General features: G+C 45.4%; 1 protein-coding gene across 1 annotated transcript in view; it reads right to left on the reverse strand.

Annotated features, from left to right (window-relative positions):
* Positions 1-3,310: 3,310 nt before the first annotated feature.
* Positions 3,311-16,981, reverse strand: part of MEGF8 (multiple EGF like domains 8) — a 136,747-nt gene continuing 123,076 nt past the window's right edge. Inside the window, exons 42-43 of the mRNA XM_077456617.1 lie at positions 13,347-13,479; positions 3,311-10,095 (exon numbers count right to left, since the gene is read on the reverse strand). Coding sequence (XP_077312743.1) covers positions 8,860-10,095; positions 13,347-13,479 — 1,369 coding nt within the window. The 3' untranslated portion in view covers positions 3,311-8,859. The remainder of the gene's footprint in view (positions 10,096-13,346; positions 13,480-16,981) is intronic.

Consider the following 16,981-nt stretch of genomic DNA (forward strand, 5'->3'; position numbering starts at 1 on the left):
GCAGAGTGTATGGAGGTGGGTAGTATGTGCAGGAGAGGAGTGCAGAGTGTATGGAGGTGGGTAGTATGTGCGGGAGAGGAGTGCGCAGTGTGTAGAGGTGAATGGACAGTGTCTCAGTAGGGTAGTGGGTAGTGTCAGCAGTTTTTTTGTTTTTTACTATTTTATTATCTATTATTTTTTTTTTTTTACAATTAATTTTTTTAAACACTTTTTAAAATATTTTTTTCACGGTGCTTCTGGGGAAGGGGGTGGAGGGCGGGTTGGGGCAGTGGACAGTGTCAGTAGAGCAGTGATGGTGTCAATATTTTTTTTTTTTTATGTATTTATTTTTTTCCAGTTTCATTTGGTTTTCTTTTTTTTTTAACAATGCTTTTTGGGGGAGGGGCTTGGGGCTGTGCACAGTGCCAGTATGGGGGTGGTGTCAGGTTTTTATTTTTAACAATTTTATTTCGTAAATATTATTGAATTTTTTTTTGTTTTTTTTTATCAGCCCTGTTGGGGGGCTTTGTTGAGATATCAGGGGTCTAATCAACCCCTGACATCTTCCCTTTGAGGTAGAGAAAGGGACTGAGGACACAGATTCCCAAGCCCCTTTCTGAGCCTCAGCATTGAAAATGAATGAACAGGAGACAGAGGCTCCCTCCCCCGGAAAAATAAATCATGACAGGACCTCTTAAATATGAGATGGGGGGTCAAAAAGACCTCAGATCACATATTTACACTAAAATATAATAATAAAAAAAAAAATTGTCATTTAAATTTTTTTTAAAAATGGCCCTTTAAGAGCTATGGGTAGAAGTGATGTTTTGACCTCGCTTCTGCCCTGCAGTGTCATGGAGACGGGTGTGGGAAATTTTCCTCTCACTCATCTCCATGCCCAGCCACAGAGAGGACCGGATCACCTCCACCACTGCAGGCGACTCCAGTAAGCGGCAGAGGGCACCGGAGCGCGGCGGGAGGGGGGTCCTCTCCTGCCGCCGATAAAAGTGATCTCGCAGCGAATCCGCCACAGAGACCACATTCATCTTGCAGCGGACCGCTGGCCGAACACGAGGATACCGGGTTTATGGCAGCTTGCTGCTGCCATAACAACGATATCCGTCCTCGAAGTAAAGACGTATAACGGCGTTCGGCGGTTCGGAAGGGGTTAACCCATCTTTTTTTTTCATTAAATAATATTAATGGCGCGCCAGATACAGCTCCTCATTATTATATATACATCATACACAGAGGGAGGGGGAGAAGGTAAGGGGTAATGTACAGGTCACATACAGTAGGAGGATGGACATAGGGCGGGGATATGCAATTAGCGGACCTCCAGCTGTTGCAGAACTATTACTTACTGTTTAACCAGTAGAGACCCGCGCTATAGCCAAATGACGCCTACAGCGCGGACCTCCTTTGCCGGGACGACGTCTATTGACGTCGTCCTGTGCGCCCCCTGAGGGGCGCTTGCGGCGCGCTCTGTGATCAGCGAGTCTACCAGACTCACCTGATCACAGATCCGAGCAAGGGGTCGATCCTGACCCCTTACCATGTGATCAGCTGTCAGCCAATGACAGCTGATCATGTGATACAACGGAGCCGGTAATCGGCTATTTTTCCTCCTCGCGCTGTCAAAAAAGAGCCGATCACCGGCGGCCGTGATCGGGACATGAGTCCCGATCACGGCCAGCTTACCAGTGCCCACCTGCCCCCTGCCAGTGCCACCTCTGTAATAAAAAAGTGCCACCCAGCAGTGCCCATAGTGCCACCCATCAGTGCCCACAATCTGCCTCAACAACGGTGCTGCACCCCAGTACCACATATCTGTGCCCATCAGTGTCATCTACCAGTGCCCAGCAGTGCCACCTATCAGTGCCCATCAGTCCAATCTATCAGTGGTACCTATTAGTGCCACCCATCCGTGCCATCTTATCTGTGCCCATCTTTGCCCATCAGTGCCGCCTTATCTGTGCCTATCGGTGCCACTTTATCTGTGCCAATCGGTGCCACTTTATCTGTGCCTATTAGTGCCGCCTTAACTATGCCTATCAGTGCCCACCAGTGCAGCCTATCAGTGCCCACCAGTGCAGCTTATCAGTGCCCACCAGTGCCGCCTCATCAGTGCACTTCAATGAAGGAGAAAAATTACCTGTTTGCAAAATTTTATAACAAACTATTAAACATGATTTTTTTTTCTTTATTTTGCATGTTTTTTTGTTTGTTTAGCAAAAAATAAAACTCCCAGCTGTAATTAAATACCACCAAAAGAAAGCTCTATTTGTGGGAAAAAAAATGATAAAAATTTCATTTGGGTACAGTATTGTATGCCCGCGCAATTGTCATTCAAAGTGCATCAGCACTGAAAGCTGAAAATTGATCTGGGCAGGAGGGGGGTTTAAGTGCCCAGTAAGCAAGTGGTTAAAGAAACTTTAAAAAAAAACTTGTTTCCAGGGGTAAGGCAGCGCCATCTTAAGTATTCTTTTCTGAGTCCATAGTGGAGTGTATTTCCGCCTTTACATTGAGAGCACTTCCTGTACTGTTAACCAAGCCTCCTTCTCAATCCTAACGTTTCTATGGCAACCCTGCTTCCCTGTTCTTAGCTGACTTGTTTTATTTCATAGTATTTACTTCTGCCGATTGTCTAATGTTTGCCTTTGTCAGTCTTATCAGCTTCAGCTGATAAGACTGCAGTAATGGCCAGGTTTACACTGCATGTGATGTCACATGGTCACAGAGGATTGTAGAGTGATTCAGTCTCCTGGGATATCAGTGGTGTGCCTAGGAAGTCCTGATAACAGATAGACAAGCACATAGAGAGTGTGCCGTAAATCAGGGGAGATCTCGGCATGCTCAGTGACGTCATTCTAAAGAACAAAAAGGATTACAACAATACTAAGCAAGTAAGGAGATATCTACAAGCAGTGTTCATTAGGGTTTTTTTTATGCTGATTTACATGGGACAAAAGTTGCGGGGGAGGGTTTACAACCACTTTAAAGTTCGTGTGTGTGTATATATATATATATATATATATAAAAAGGCAGGCGTCCCAATACTTTTGGTAACATAGATGTAGATTTACCAAAACTGGAGCACTCAGAATCTGGTGCCGCTGTGCATAGTAGCCAATCGGCTTCTCACCTCACTTTGTTCAATTAATCTTTGGCAACAAAACCTGGAAGCCGATTGGTCTCTATGCAGAAGTGAGCCTGATTTTGCATTCTCCTGCTTTAGTAAATAAACCCCTATTGTGTAATGCCTCTCCATACCCAGAGCATCCTCCTAGAACTTTAACGTTTTAAGAAAAGTAAAGACCCCTCAGACACAGATGGTGGACATGTTTATTAACCAGACACGTCTCTTTGTAACAGTCGAGCTTCATTGAAATGAATACTTTCCCATGCACAGCTGCCTATGTACAAGCTGCTTGTTCTGGCAGGACAACAGTGGGTGGTTTACATGGACACTGAAGCAATACAAGGGTAGGCAACTGCTAGCTGCTGTAGATCTACACCTGCCATTAGCTATTGCTGCTAGTAGGGCTGTTCTTAAAGAAGGTCATAGAGCCCATGGCCCATGCTACATCACACTGTTTGGCATGATTATTATTATTTTTTTTCTTTTTTCTATTACAATTTACATTTAAGCAGACCTTACCCTTAAGGGCCGGTTCACACAGCGAGGCGTCTCCGACTTACCTCGCCGCGACCTGCGGGGAGCTCAGCGGCGACTTGCAGAGGACTTCTGTATAGAAGTCAATGCAAGTCGCCCCCGAAGTCGCCCCGAAGTAGTACAGGAACCTTTTTTCTGAGTCGGAGCGACTCGAGTCGCTCCTCTCAGAACGGTTCCATAGTACTGAATGGGGGCGACTTGCGGGAGCGAGGCGAGGCGAGCCGTGTCGCCTCGCCTCGCCTCGCTGTGTGAACCGGCCCTAAATAAAACTTACAGCAACAACATAATGTTCCTTTTAAAAAAAACAGCATATTTAAACATCGTAATAACTGCTTGCATTTATTTTTTGTATGCAGTCTCTGTGGTCTGCTCTCCTTCCCTTGCAAAAGTGATACCTGCGGAGCCATTTAAAGAAAAAAAACAGATATAGTTACAACGGCTGGCTTTCTCTTCCTAAGGCCCCTTTTCGCACCTGAGCATAGCGTTTTCAGGCAGAAAATTGCGCGATTTTGCTGCGTTTTTACTGCAATTTTGCTGCGTTTTTTTTTACTGATTTTGTGCAGGGCAAAAGGCCACCAATGTAAAAAGAAGAAAAACGTCCAAATCAGCCCGATTTGAGCGATAAAAAAGGGTCCAGAACTTGTTTGGATTTCAGGCAACTTGGAGAGATGTGAACCATCTCCATTGAGAATAAGACCCCTTTAACACCACACCGCCCTTTGCGTCGGAGGTAAAACACCGCTAATTTTAGCGGCATTTTACCGCCGGATTTCGGCCACTAGCAGGGCACTTTTACCCCCAGCTAGCGGCCGCGAAAGGGTTAAAACCGCCGGCAATACGCCGCAATAGCTACGTTTTGCCGGCGGCAGTACAGCGCTGCCCCATTGATTTCAATGGGGAACAGCGGTGGAGGAGCGGTAAACACACCGTTCCTTCACCGCTCCAAAGAAGCTGCTGGCAGGACTTTTTTCTGACGTCCTGCCAGCGCGCCGCTGCAGTGTGAAAGCCCTCGGGGCTTTCACACTACACACAATGGTGCAGCTTCTTTAGGGCGGATTTCAGGCGCTATTTCTAACGCTATAGCGCCTGCAAAACGCCCTGGTATGAAAGGGGTGTAATAGATTTTTTTTCCCCCTCCAGCGTTTTGTAGCTTCAGGCTTAAATGCTCAGGTGTGAATGGGGCCTAATCTGTGCTGTTGATTTCTAATCCTGATGGCACTCGTGCACGGCATAAGATCTTTCATGGTTTATTATTGAATACAAATCATGGCAGATCTAAGACCCCCTTTCACACCGAGGGCGTTTTACAGGCGCTATAGCGTTAGAAATAGCGCCTGGAATCCGCCCTCAAACTGCTGCACCATTGTCTCCGGTGTGAAAGCCCGTGGGCTTTCACACCGGAGCGGTGCGCTGGCAGGACGTCAGGAAAAATCCTGCCAGCAGCTTCTTTGGAGCGGTGTGTTTACCGCTCCTTCACCGCTGAACCATTGAAATCAATGGGGAAGCGCTGCAATACCGCCAGCAAAACGCCGCTATTGCGGCGTATTGTGGGCGGTTTTAACCCTTTTCTGGGCCGCTAGCAGGGGGTAAAAGCACCCCGCTAGCGGCCAAAATGCGATGCAAATCAAACGGTAAAACGCCGCTAAAAATATTGGCGTTTTACTGCCAACGCTATGGGCACGGCAGTGTGAAAGGGGTCTTGATGGTAAAGTAGCCTTCCCAATATCTAGCTGTGATACCCCCTTCTACGTCACCGAGGAGAAAAAAATATTACCTAATGCTGAATTCTAGGTATTTTGCATAGTTATATCGGTCCAGCTTGGGCCAATGTTAATTATTCATATTCCATGCATAACTGATCCAGGTGAGACCGCAGAATCACTGTAGTAGCTGCCATAATCCTCACTGTCTTGCAGGTCCAGCCCTCCCCCCACTCCAAATCTTCAGTGGCGATGGGGGTTAAGGGCCCCTTTCAGACCTGCAGATCCATATTTAGGCTCCATGCACACTGGAGCTCATAAACTGCAGTTTATTGGAGTTTGGGCGTTTTTTTTTTTTTAAAAGCCCATAAACTCCACTCTATGTTAGCCTATGTGTCCATGCACACGTTTTTTTAGCTTTAATGAGCAGTGGAGTTCATGGGCTTTTTTCTGAACGCCAGAAATTCGTGTTCAAAGTGGCGTTTTTCATCGCCAAAAAAATGACAAAGGCCGATAAACACTCATAAACACGCGTTAATTAGCGTTCGCCGTTCTATTTTTTCAATGTATTGTGGGAGTTTGGAATGCACTGTGGGATTTTTGGAGTGTTCTCGGTGTATTTTTATTAAAAACGCCCATAAACGCTAACGCTCATAAATGCTAGTACAAAACGCTGTTAAAAACAAGTTTTCCAACCAATGTTTTCTGCCAGCAATCTGACATCCAGGAAAAGCTTTTTTGAGCTTCAGTGTGCATGGAGCCTTAGCCATCCGCTTGCTCAGTGTGGATCGCTCCGTTGATCCCCGCTGAGCCGGCGGATAACAAGTCCGTCTCTGCACACGGTGCAGGGACGGACCTGTCAGAGAAGCGCTCTCCTCTATGGGGGAATCGGATGATTACTGACCACCTGTTCGTTTTCATCCCATCTGCCAGATATCCATCCGTCTGGATTTTGCGGATCGGATGTCAGCAGACATATCACCGCTGACATCCTGTCGCTCCATAGAGATGTATGGAGGGACCGTTCAGACACGCTTATAAAAACTGACAGGTGGAACCGAACGGTCCACACGTGTGAAAGGGCCCTAATACAGCTATGGAGCTGTCAGACGCTCTCATCAAGATAACGCTGGACTATACCCGCTCTTTCCTGCCATTCAGAGAAGCAGTACTACAGCTTCTATGAATGGACACAGGATTTATGAATGGAGGACAAGCAGGTGATTGAAACCTCCGCCTCCTTTATTTAAAGATCTTGGGCCATCCATAGAAGCCGACAGGAAAGGAACCCCTTAGCTGTACTAACCTCCGGTCAAAACGGAAGATTGGGGGACAGAGGAAGAATTCTACTGAAACAGGAAAAATCAACACAAGGGACATCATAAAAACTGTAAGTTAGGAGGTGCACCGAATGGAAATTTTGGTACCGAAAATTCAGGATGCACTTGGCGAATCAGAAAATGACAGTTTAAAAAAATTTTTTTTTATATATATAATTGTATTATATTTGACTTTTTAATTAATATCATGAATGAATATGAATTTATTGTTGGCTAGTTTCGGCACCTTTAGTGCAAGAAAAGTTTAAGAAAAATGCATCCCTTTAAATTCTATGTAAGTCTTCACACTGGTCCATTGCGTTTCCGTTGTGGTTTGATCAATTACAAAAAAAACATCCCAAAAAAAAAAAAAAAAAACCCATAACGCACCTCCCCATTGAAAACGCAGCAAGAACGCACTTGTGTTACATTTTTGAGTCAGATGAAAAACAGAGCATAGGTACAGTAAAATCGCAGGCGTTTTCTGCGCCATAATCGGCACCCCTCTATCTCCAAAACATAATTTTTGGCCGATATGTTTCGGTGCATCTCTAGCCCCTTGCGTTGATTTTGATTTCTAGAAAAATTTAGACTGGACGCATACCTGTCCCAAAAAAAAAATGGCTATGGGATTGGCTATGGGGCTATGGCTATGAGTCTGTACTTTATAACTGAAATATATATATCTATCTATATATATATATATTTTTTTTTTTTTGGTGACTGTTGCCTTAACTTTTTCGTAATGATTTTTCCGTACATTATGCAGAGTCCCCTCCCCCAACCGTTCCTCCATGGAGATCAGATGTGGAGCTACTGGTGCCTCTTCACAGAACGTTTCCCCAAATGATATTTTTATTCCATAAATTCCTATAGGAACACCATCAACTCTTGGTGCATTACTGTTTGCAAGCACTGACCAGTCAGGAACCTTTCTGCAAAGTGACGGGGGTGTAGCACCCAGTGTAGCTCTCCACATGGTCGGTAAGTAGGGGAGCTGTCCTTGCCGGATGAGCACAATGTTTACTGCTAGCCACTAGTAATAATCTGATGCTAAATATCCGACATGCTGGTTGTACCCAAGTTTACCAATAAATTGACTTGGGTGCAATCAGCCTGTGCCCATGTATGGATCTAATCCAGTGATGGCGAACCTTGGCACCCCAGATGTGTTGGAACTACATTTCCCATGATGCTCACCTACACTGCAGAGTGCCAAAACATCTGGGGTGCCAAGGTTCGCCATCACTGATCTAATCTATCTATGGCCATCTTAAAAAGACTTACTTCTGGTTTCCACACCCTAACTTATGACAGCTTACCGAAGGAAGATTAGCAGCTAATGGAATGATAAAAATCTTCTTACACGGAGATGACGGGAACATTTCATACATTAGATGTATAGAAAGAACATTACAGAAGGAAAAGTTCTTGCTGCCATGGGAACCAGTCAATATTCCTCTATTTTTTTTTTTTTTGATTCTAGTGCTAGGATTGGCTGCTAAAGGCAACAAGAACAGTACAGAAACCTGAATCCTAAAATGGATTGGTCTATACAGAGTTGTGCATTGCCATCACCCCTAACAATACTACAAACAATTAAAATGTTCTTCCCGTGGGATATTTTTCCAATTTTGCTGTTAAAGTCCTATGGGAAAAAAATGTAAATTGTTTGCAGTACAGAAAACTGATCATAAGGCCCAGTGACTGAATTTGCAGCATCTAGCTGGTGGTACAAAATGGAATGTGAAGTGTCACAACAGCCAAGGGACCGCAGACACCACATCTTCATCTGCTCTGTTTGGAGGTTTCTCTAGAAAAAGCCTTGATCACAAGAGCTGTAGACAGACAGCAGCTAGGAATTTGTGAAATACTGACCTATGAAGCAGTGTTTTGTTAACTCCCACCCAGACCCCATTAAAAAAAAAAAAATCACATTGCACTAAACCATCATAAATAACCCCCCCCCCTCCGCCCCGAATAAAAAAAAGTTCATAATGGAGTTTGTTCATCTTAGGCTATTACGCCCTTACTTAGTCCTTTACAGTCTTTTTTGTTCTTTCTCACACACAGTGGTGAAACATAAGAGCTGTTTTCGGCTTATCGGAGTGTTATGACACTGTTTTATAACTTATATAGTCTCCAAAAGTCTGTAGTTGCTGTCTCTACAACCATAGATCCACCTTTAAAGGGACATGCTAGTGAGGTTTTCATGGCTGAGAAGTCCCTTACGGGAACTGCTGACCACATGGCTGGGGCCACAGTATTCCTGAAGGTTGTGGCGTAAAGTTACAAGGGCTGATCCCAAGCAGGCTCTGTTAGGGGCCTGGGCTCCTCCAGGCAGCTGCAACAGTAAAGTGACAACACCAGCCATACCATCATCCGTGGGTTCTAATGTGATAGGTCCAACTCTAAAGTTGCAATAGGTATACCCTAACAGCTGAGACAAAAATGGATCAGAGTGACGTAACGAGGGAGGTTGAGGGGTTGACGGGTCGTAGGATTTCACTCTTGGTTTGGAGCGGTGATGGTGGTGATGATGATGGTGGTGATGTTGAAGTGATGGTAGGACTGGTCCTCCAGGGTGACATCCAACCATCTCAACGTCCGGGTGGAAGTAGACCGTCAATTTGGCGAATGGCCTGCTTGCCATTTTGCTCATCTCCTGCAGGTGACGTCTTTGCTCCCTCCTTACATCAAGCCACTGTTTTACTTTCCAGAGCAAGACACATGCAGACAGGAACAGGAAAAAGCAGCTGAAGAACACAGAGAAGAAGACAAAGAGGTCTATGTGTGCTTGGTCTTGACGGAAGAAAAGCAAGCCTTGCGATTCTCCAAATCCTGTCGATGAATTTCCTAAAAGGAGGAGGTAAAAGCGACTGTTTTTCAACGTGTGGAGCTCATGAGGGTAGGTGATAACCACGCGGTCTCTGACACCCCGAACTATCAGTACTGTCTGCTGATTGCGAACTGTAATGTAGGTAATCAGCCCTTTTGGACGCTCTTCACGAAGCCAACTCGACCTGTTAACGGTATACAATCGACTACTATTGACCGATGCAACAGTTAGCGGCTCTGGACCTCCAGGAACATCATTATCTGTTAACCTGTATACTCTGACAAAGTGGACACCTGTTAACGGGTCAACCTCAATAGCAAAACTGTCTGGGGAGGTGGACACAAACACATCTACACAGCCAAAAGTCACATCGACAGTGACTCTAATATCCACGTTGGTGAACTTGGGCTGGACTCCAAAAAAGACACTGCGACCATAAGGCAAGTTTTGGATATTGGGCTCATGAAAGCAATTATTCTGAGATGTTGGATCAAAGCAGTATTCTTGTTCTACTGTCATGAGTCTGTAACATTGGCGGCCATTCACTGGATTACCATGGAAAGAGTCCTTGCATTTCGCACACTGAAAAACACAAGAGGAAGACAATAAGATTTTTGTACTCACCATAATTTGCTTTTCTTGGAATCCATTGAGGGACACAGGAATACTGATACTGTTAGGACATCCAAAAGCACTCCAAATGAAAAGTGGGCAACAGCAATGAAACTGCTAACAAGGCCACAAAAAAAAAAAAAAAAACAGAACTGGGGCTTCCTGAAGCTCAAAGAGCTGCCTAAAGGATGTTATGCCAAAAGCTGGCAACAGATGAAGCTTGAAAAATCAACGGGTACAACTTAGAGAATGTGTGAACAGAAGACCAGGTGGCAGCCTTAAAGCGGGAGTCCGCCGGGAGTTCCACCGTTTTTTGTTTTTTTTTTAAAAAGCCAGCAGCTACAAATACTGCAGCTGCTGACTTTTAAAATAGTGACACTTACCCGCCCAACGCGCCCACGAAGTCGGCACCCGAAGCCCATCTCTCGATCGTCTCTCGGGTGCTGCCGCCGCCATCTTGGGTATGGGAATCAGGAAGTGGAGCCTTTCGGCTTCATTTCCCGGTTCCCTACTGCGCATGCGCGAGTCGCGCTGCGCAATAAGGATGGTCCCCGCTGTCTCTGGGAGCTGTGTGTTTCCCAGCAGGCAGTGGGGGACTTTCGGAAAGGGGCGTAGATTCTGCGGAAAGGGGCGTACCTTCTGCAGAATCTATCCCGGAAGTGGGTGCAGATACCTGTACTGTACAGGTCCCTGCACCCCCCTCCCCCCTGAAAGGTGCCAATTGTGGCGCCGGAGGGGGGGAGGAATCCAATGAGCGGAAGGTCCACTTTAGGGTGGAGCTCCGCTTTAAGCTTGATGCCAAAGAAGCACCAACAGATCTAGAGTGCCCCTCGACCGGAAGGGGAAAAAAACATCTTTGAGAGCAAAGCTTGGATGGTGGTCCGTCTGAGCCACTTAGAAATTGTGGCTAGAGAAAAGCCATTTCCCCTTTACAGGGAACATCAGGAATGATAAAGAGAGTTGGTCTTTCTAACAAAAGCGACAGCTGCGAATTAAACACGCACAGCCTAAACTATATCCAGAAGGGGGAATCGCCTTCTGATGAACTGGAGATAGACAGAGGGATGAAAATCAAATGTCCTAGCTGAGGAAAAAGACTAAAACCATCTTGGGCAGGAAGGAAGCTCTAGGCTTCAATACCATCTTGTATCTGTATAAGACCAGGAAGGGCTCGTTACATAAAGACCAAAAGCACATACGCTCTCCTCGCACAGTAAGGGTAGCAGAGGAGCCAACACCAGAAGACAGGCCAAATGGCAAGGCCAACAAAATGTAGGTGTCGGGGACCCACAGAAAAAATGGTGACATGCAAGTACGTGTTCTTGTTGTCCACAGAGGCCAAAGACTCACTGATGGACAGAGGCTATGACAGACCTGATGGGTTCTATGCAGGATTTCTGGACCCAAATGAAAGCATTTATGGTCTTAAAGCGGAGTTCCACCCAAAAGTAGAACTTCCGCTTTAAGCACTCCTCGCCCCCTGACCTGCCACATTTGGCATGTCATTTTTTTTTGGGGGGGGGGTACCCTCTTTTTAGTGGGACCTCCTGTCCCACTTCCTCCTTCCTGTTTTTGACAGCCTACGCGGCCCCCTCCCTGCCTGCGATCTTCTGGGACACAACACAGGTTCCAGAAGATTGGCTGGCCAATAGTGTGCAGTGCGACCTGCGCATGCGCAGTGCACGCACGGCTTTTTGCATGGTAGTTTCACAGCCCAACACTTCAGCCAAAGGGGTTGATAGCATAGAAACTCAAAAAAAAAAAAAAACTGAGTATATGCACTAGCTGCTAACACTGCTCTGAAAAATCGCCAACTGTAGAGGGGACATTGATAGAAGGGAACAGCAGGATCAACCAAGTTTTTTTGCAGAATACAGAAAACGAATCCCATAGTGAGTAGGGTGGCACAGTGGTGTAGTGAGTAGCACTCTCACCTAGCAGCATGGTTCGAATCCCAACCACGACACTACCTGCCTGGAGTTTGCATGTTCTCCCTGTGCCTGTGTGGGTTTCCTCCGGGTACTCCGGTTTCCTCCCACAATCCAAAGACATGCATTGTGGGCTTCTGTCCAAAAATTGGCCCTAGTATATGAATGGGGACCTTGGATTGCATGGGCTCCTTGAGGGTAGGGACCGATGTGAGTGTGCAATGTACAGGGATAGGAACAATTGTAGACACTCACTCAGGTTGAACTGGATGGACTGGCGTCTTTATTCAACCTTACTATGTAACTGAGGCCGCATACACACGGGCGGATTGTCTGTCCAACTTAGTCCGCTGAACCGTGTTTCAGCGGACAATCCGCTCGTGTGTGGGCTTCAGCGGACTTTTTCAGCGGACTGTCTGACGAACAAAGTCTTACGGAATTTCCGTAATTTTGTCCGTTCAAACTTGGTTTCAGCGGACAGTCCGCTCGTGTGTAGGCAAGTTGGACGGACTAAGTATGGCGCATGCTCAGAAAGGATTTACACGGCCGAAGGTTGCATTGCAGTGTATTGGACGTCGTTTTTCTAGTCCCGTCGTACGTGCTGTACACGTCATCGCGCACGCTTTCAGCGGACTGTCTGCTCATCGTGTGTGGTCAAGTCCGTTCATTCAAATTTTGAACGGACTGTCTGTCGGATTGTCTGACGAACTTAGTTGGGCAGACAATCCGCCCGTGTGTACGCGGCCTAAGAGTATGAACAGCATGTAATACACCATTTTATTGATAGTTTTTACTGATGTGGGTTTAATGACACTTTAACCCCTCCCGCAGTGAAACCATAAGGAACGTAATTTTAAAAATGTGCTCTGTGATCCGTTCTGGTGCTCAACCTGCACGGCCTACTCACAAAGTGAGTCTTCAGAGTCAGGGTCACCCTTATTGTATGCCATGGCTCTGGCCTCCTGTAGACAGCAAAACAACCCAACAGTATCAGAATTCCTGTATTTCTCAATGGACAATAAAGAAAATGATATTTTGTTTGATCAGTGTCAAATATTTATATTAAATTAATAAATGTTGAAGGTGAAGTAACCTGTGACAGACAATCAGCTTTTACGTCACTGAAACCACACTAGCACAAGATGAATTATGATTGGTTACTAGGTTTACAACACTTTTCTCTTTGCTCCATTCTACTAAATAAAAACAATAAATGTCAAATCAGAGTAATTGCATGCTTTATATCACTTCACTTTCTACACTGTCTTTTCCAACATCAAGCATAGGCTGTACCTGGTATTTGTAGCACTCCTTCTTGTCACTCTGGGGACTGTTCTGACAATTCTGGGTCTCTGTGTTGTTACTACAAGGACAATTTGTGCCATCAAGCTCATTGCAGGTATCCGCATGTCCATTACACTGACATCTATGGAAGACAGCGGAAATTCAAAGGAGGGGCAGAAATGCAACTATTTGTAAACCCTAACAAAAAAAAAAAGCTGCTGTTACTGTATCTTTAAAGCAACATCATTAGCACTGTAAGGCTGCAATGTTAATGAATCCTTTCTGTGTAGTATATTACCTGGTTGATCCTGCTTGCGCCTCTGTTCCTGGGAGTAAACTGGGCAATCATGGCTGCTGAACCATGACCGTGTGGTCAGTTTACGCCTTTCGTCATTACTCTCTGTGTACAGACACACTGGGGTTTATTAACTAAAGGCAATGGGGCTGTGCAGTTGCTCCAGAGCTTAATAAATGAGAGGAAGCTCTGCTGACTTCCATCATCCAATCATGTGCAAGCAAAAATGCTATTTTTGTTTTTTTTTCCTTGCATGTGATTGGGTATTCTTTGCAAAGTGAAGATTCATCTCATTTACTAAGCAAATTTACTGAAGCAAATGCACCGTCTATTTGCCTTTAGTAAATCAACCTCCTCTTTGTTAAAGCCGCCAAGTTACATATGCCAGCAGAGGAATAGCAGCCCCTGTCAGATGAGTCCTTGCGCTTGAGAACAGAAAAGCAAGTAATCACGTGACCGCATTATAGGACAACCCGAAAAAAGGTTTAGAAATATTTTATTTAAAAAAATTAAACATTGCTCATTTTAGAAACATATGTTACAGTCGATAATGCAACTTTATATTGCTGACTTTACAACAACTTGGAAGCAAAGCTTTGCATTGAAATACATTTTTGCACTAGACAACGTTTTTTGTTTTACACCTTTGCAGTTTGCTGCAATACCAATTGTGTGAATTGGTGCATGCAGCAGTACCATGCACATTACCTCAATGCAAAAGGGTGAACACGGCCTACAACAGTTTTACTAAAACATTGCAAGAAAAAAATGATCACAAGGAGATTGATATAAACAGATTTTGATACTGTATTAACATACAAATATTTCTGTTTTACTTCCTCCATCAGCTCATCCCCCCCCCCCCCACAGCTATTACCTTTTGTATCGATTGCCCCTTCCTTTTTAGATTGTAAGCTCTAACGAGCAGGGCCCTCTGATTCCTCTTGTACCAAATTGTAATGTAACTGTACTGTCTGCCCTCATGTTGTAAAGCGCTGAGCAAACTGTTGGCGCTATATAAAACCTGTATAATAATAATAATAATATTTCCCACTCAGAACTGGCAGTGCTTTGCGTTGTTGGATGTGGACAGGGATGAATGCCACTATCAGAAACGTGGAGGTACTTTAGGAGGACTCTGGGTGGCACTAAAGGTCCTGTACATGATAAAACAAAGTATGAGCCAACATCTAAAGGCTGCATTTGCAGAGGCATGTTGCTAGGGTTGTAAATCCCAGTGGAGGAAATGCCACAAAAAAAACGGTCTACAGGGGCGGGTTCCAAAAGGGTGGTAATAAATAGCAAGTACTCACTGGTCCGGTGTGGTAAGTAGGGTCCCCCAAGGATCTCTCCTGGGACCTATTCTATTTAATTCATTCATAAACGATATAGAGGATGGGATAAATAGCTCAATCTCAGTATATGCGGATGATACAAAGTTAAAGCGGAGGTCCACCCTAAAGTGGACCTTCCGCTCATTGGAATCCCCCCCCCTCCGGCGCCACAATTGGCACCTTTCAGGGGGGAGGGGGGTGCAGGTACCTGTACAGTACAGGTATCTGCACCCACTTCCGGCGTAGATTCTGCAGAAAGGAATGCCCCTTTCCGAAAGTCCCCTGCTGCCTGCTGGAAAACACACGGATCCCAGAGACAGCGGGGGCCATCCTTATTGCGCAGCGCGATTCGCGCATGCGCAGTAGGGAACCGGGAAATGAAGCCGAAAGGCTCCACTTCCTGATTCCCATACCCAAGATGGCGGCGGCAGCACCCGAGAGACGATCGAGAGATCGGCTTCGGGTGCCGACATCGCGGGCGCGCTGGGCGGGTAAGTGTCATTATTTTAAAAGTCAGCAGCTGCAGTATTTGTAGCTGCTGGCTTTTAAAAAAAAGAAAAAACGGCGGAACTCCCGTCGGACTCCCGCTTTAAGCAGGGCAATACCTTCATTGCAGGATGTGGAAAACCTGAATAAAATAATGGGGTGAACAACCACATGGCAAATGAGGTTTAGCCCCTTCCCGCCGAGCGTACGCAGATCTGCGTACTCGGCTTCCGGGGGTTATACCGGGATGATGCCCGCACCTGCAGGCTTCATCCCGGTACCGTTTTTTGCAGCAGGCGATTGGCTATCCAGGCATAACAACCGATGCGGCTAAAAGCCGCTCGGCTGTTATGCCGGAGGAGCGGGAGGGGACGTCCCCCCCTCCCGCCGCCTCTCGCCGCTGTTACCGGTGCTCCCGCTCGATCGGGAGCACCGATTCGCAATCCGACGCCTCCGGCTACTGCGGAGGAACTGGAACGAAGCCGTAATCGGCTTCGTTCCAGTCTCCTCATAGTAAACACGGAAGCGACGTCATGACGTCACTTCCCGTTTACTCGGCTGCCAATGGCGCCGGTTTTAAAAAAATATCCGGTATTCAGAATCGCCGTTTTCGGCAATCTGAATACATTGAAGTGTAAAGGAGGGGTGGGGGGGTCTTTTAGACCCCTGATCCCTCCATAAAGAGTACCTGTCACCACCTATTACTGTCACAAGGGATGTTTACATTCCTTGTGACAGCAATAAAAGTGATCAATTTTTTTTTTTTTTAAACAATTTAGTCATTTTAAAATAAATAAAAAAATAAAAAAATTTTTTTTAAAGCGCCCGCCGTCCCCGCGAGCTCGCAAAGCAAAGAAAACGCATACGGAAGTCGCGCCCGCGTATGTAAACGGTGTTCAAATGACACATGTGAGGTATCGCCGCGATCGTCAGAGCGAGAGCAATAATCCTAGCACTAGACTTCCTCTGTAACGCTAACCTGGTAACCGTAAAAAATTTTTAAAGCGTCGCCTATTGAGATGTTTAGGTACCGTACTTTGTCGTCAATCTACAAGTGCGCGCAATTATAAAGTGTGACATGTTTGGTATCTATTTACTCGGCGTAACATTATCTTTCACATTACGCAAAAAAATTGGGCTAATTTTACTGTTTTTTTTTTTTTTTTTATCATGAAAGTGTCCCTTTTCCCAAAAAGTTGCGTTTAAAACACCACTGCGCAAATATCGTGTGACATAAAATATTGCAACAATCACCATTTTATTCTCTAGAGTCTCTGCTAAAAAAAATATATATATAATGTTTGGGGGTTCCAAGTAATTTTCTAGCAAAAAATATGGATTTTAACTTGTAAACACCAAATTCCAAAAATAGGCTTAGTCATGAAAGGGTTAATGTTTAAAAATGTAAAGTAATGCATTTGGGTGCTAACGCAAGTTACTCGCTAGGGTGAGAACCTCTGGGGAAACAGACCTGGAGGACCTAAATAAATGACAGGCTGAGCAAAGGCAATAGAATATGAGAAAAGGCC

This window comes from Lithobates pipiens, unplaced genomic scaffold, assembly GCF_037356315.1.
Source record: "Lithobates pipiens isolate NorthernLeopardFrog02 unplaced genomic scaffold, aLitPip1_a1.2 Scaffold_27, whole genome shotgun sequence".
Taxonomy (NCBI): Eukaryota; Metazoa; Chordata; class Amphibia; order Anura; family Ranidae; genus Lithobates; species Lithobates pipiens.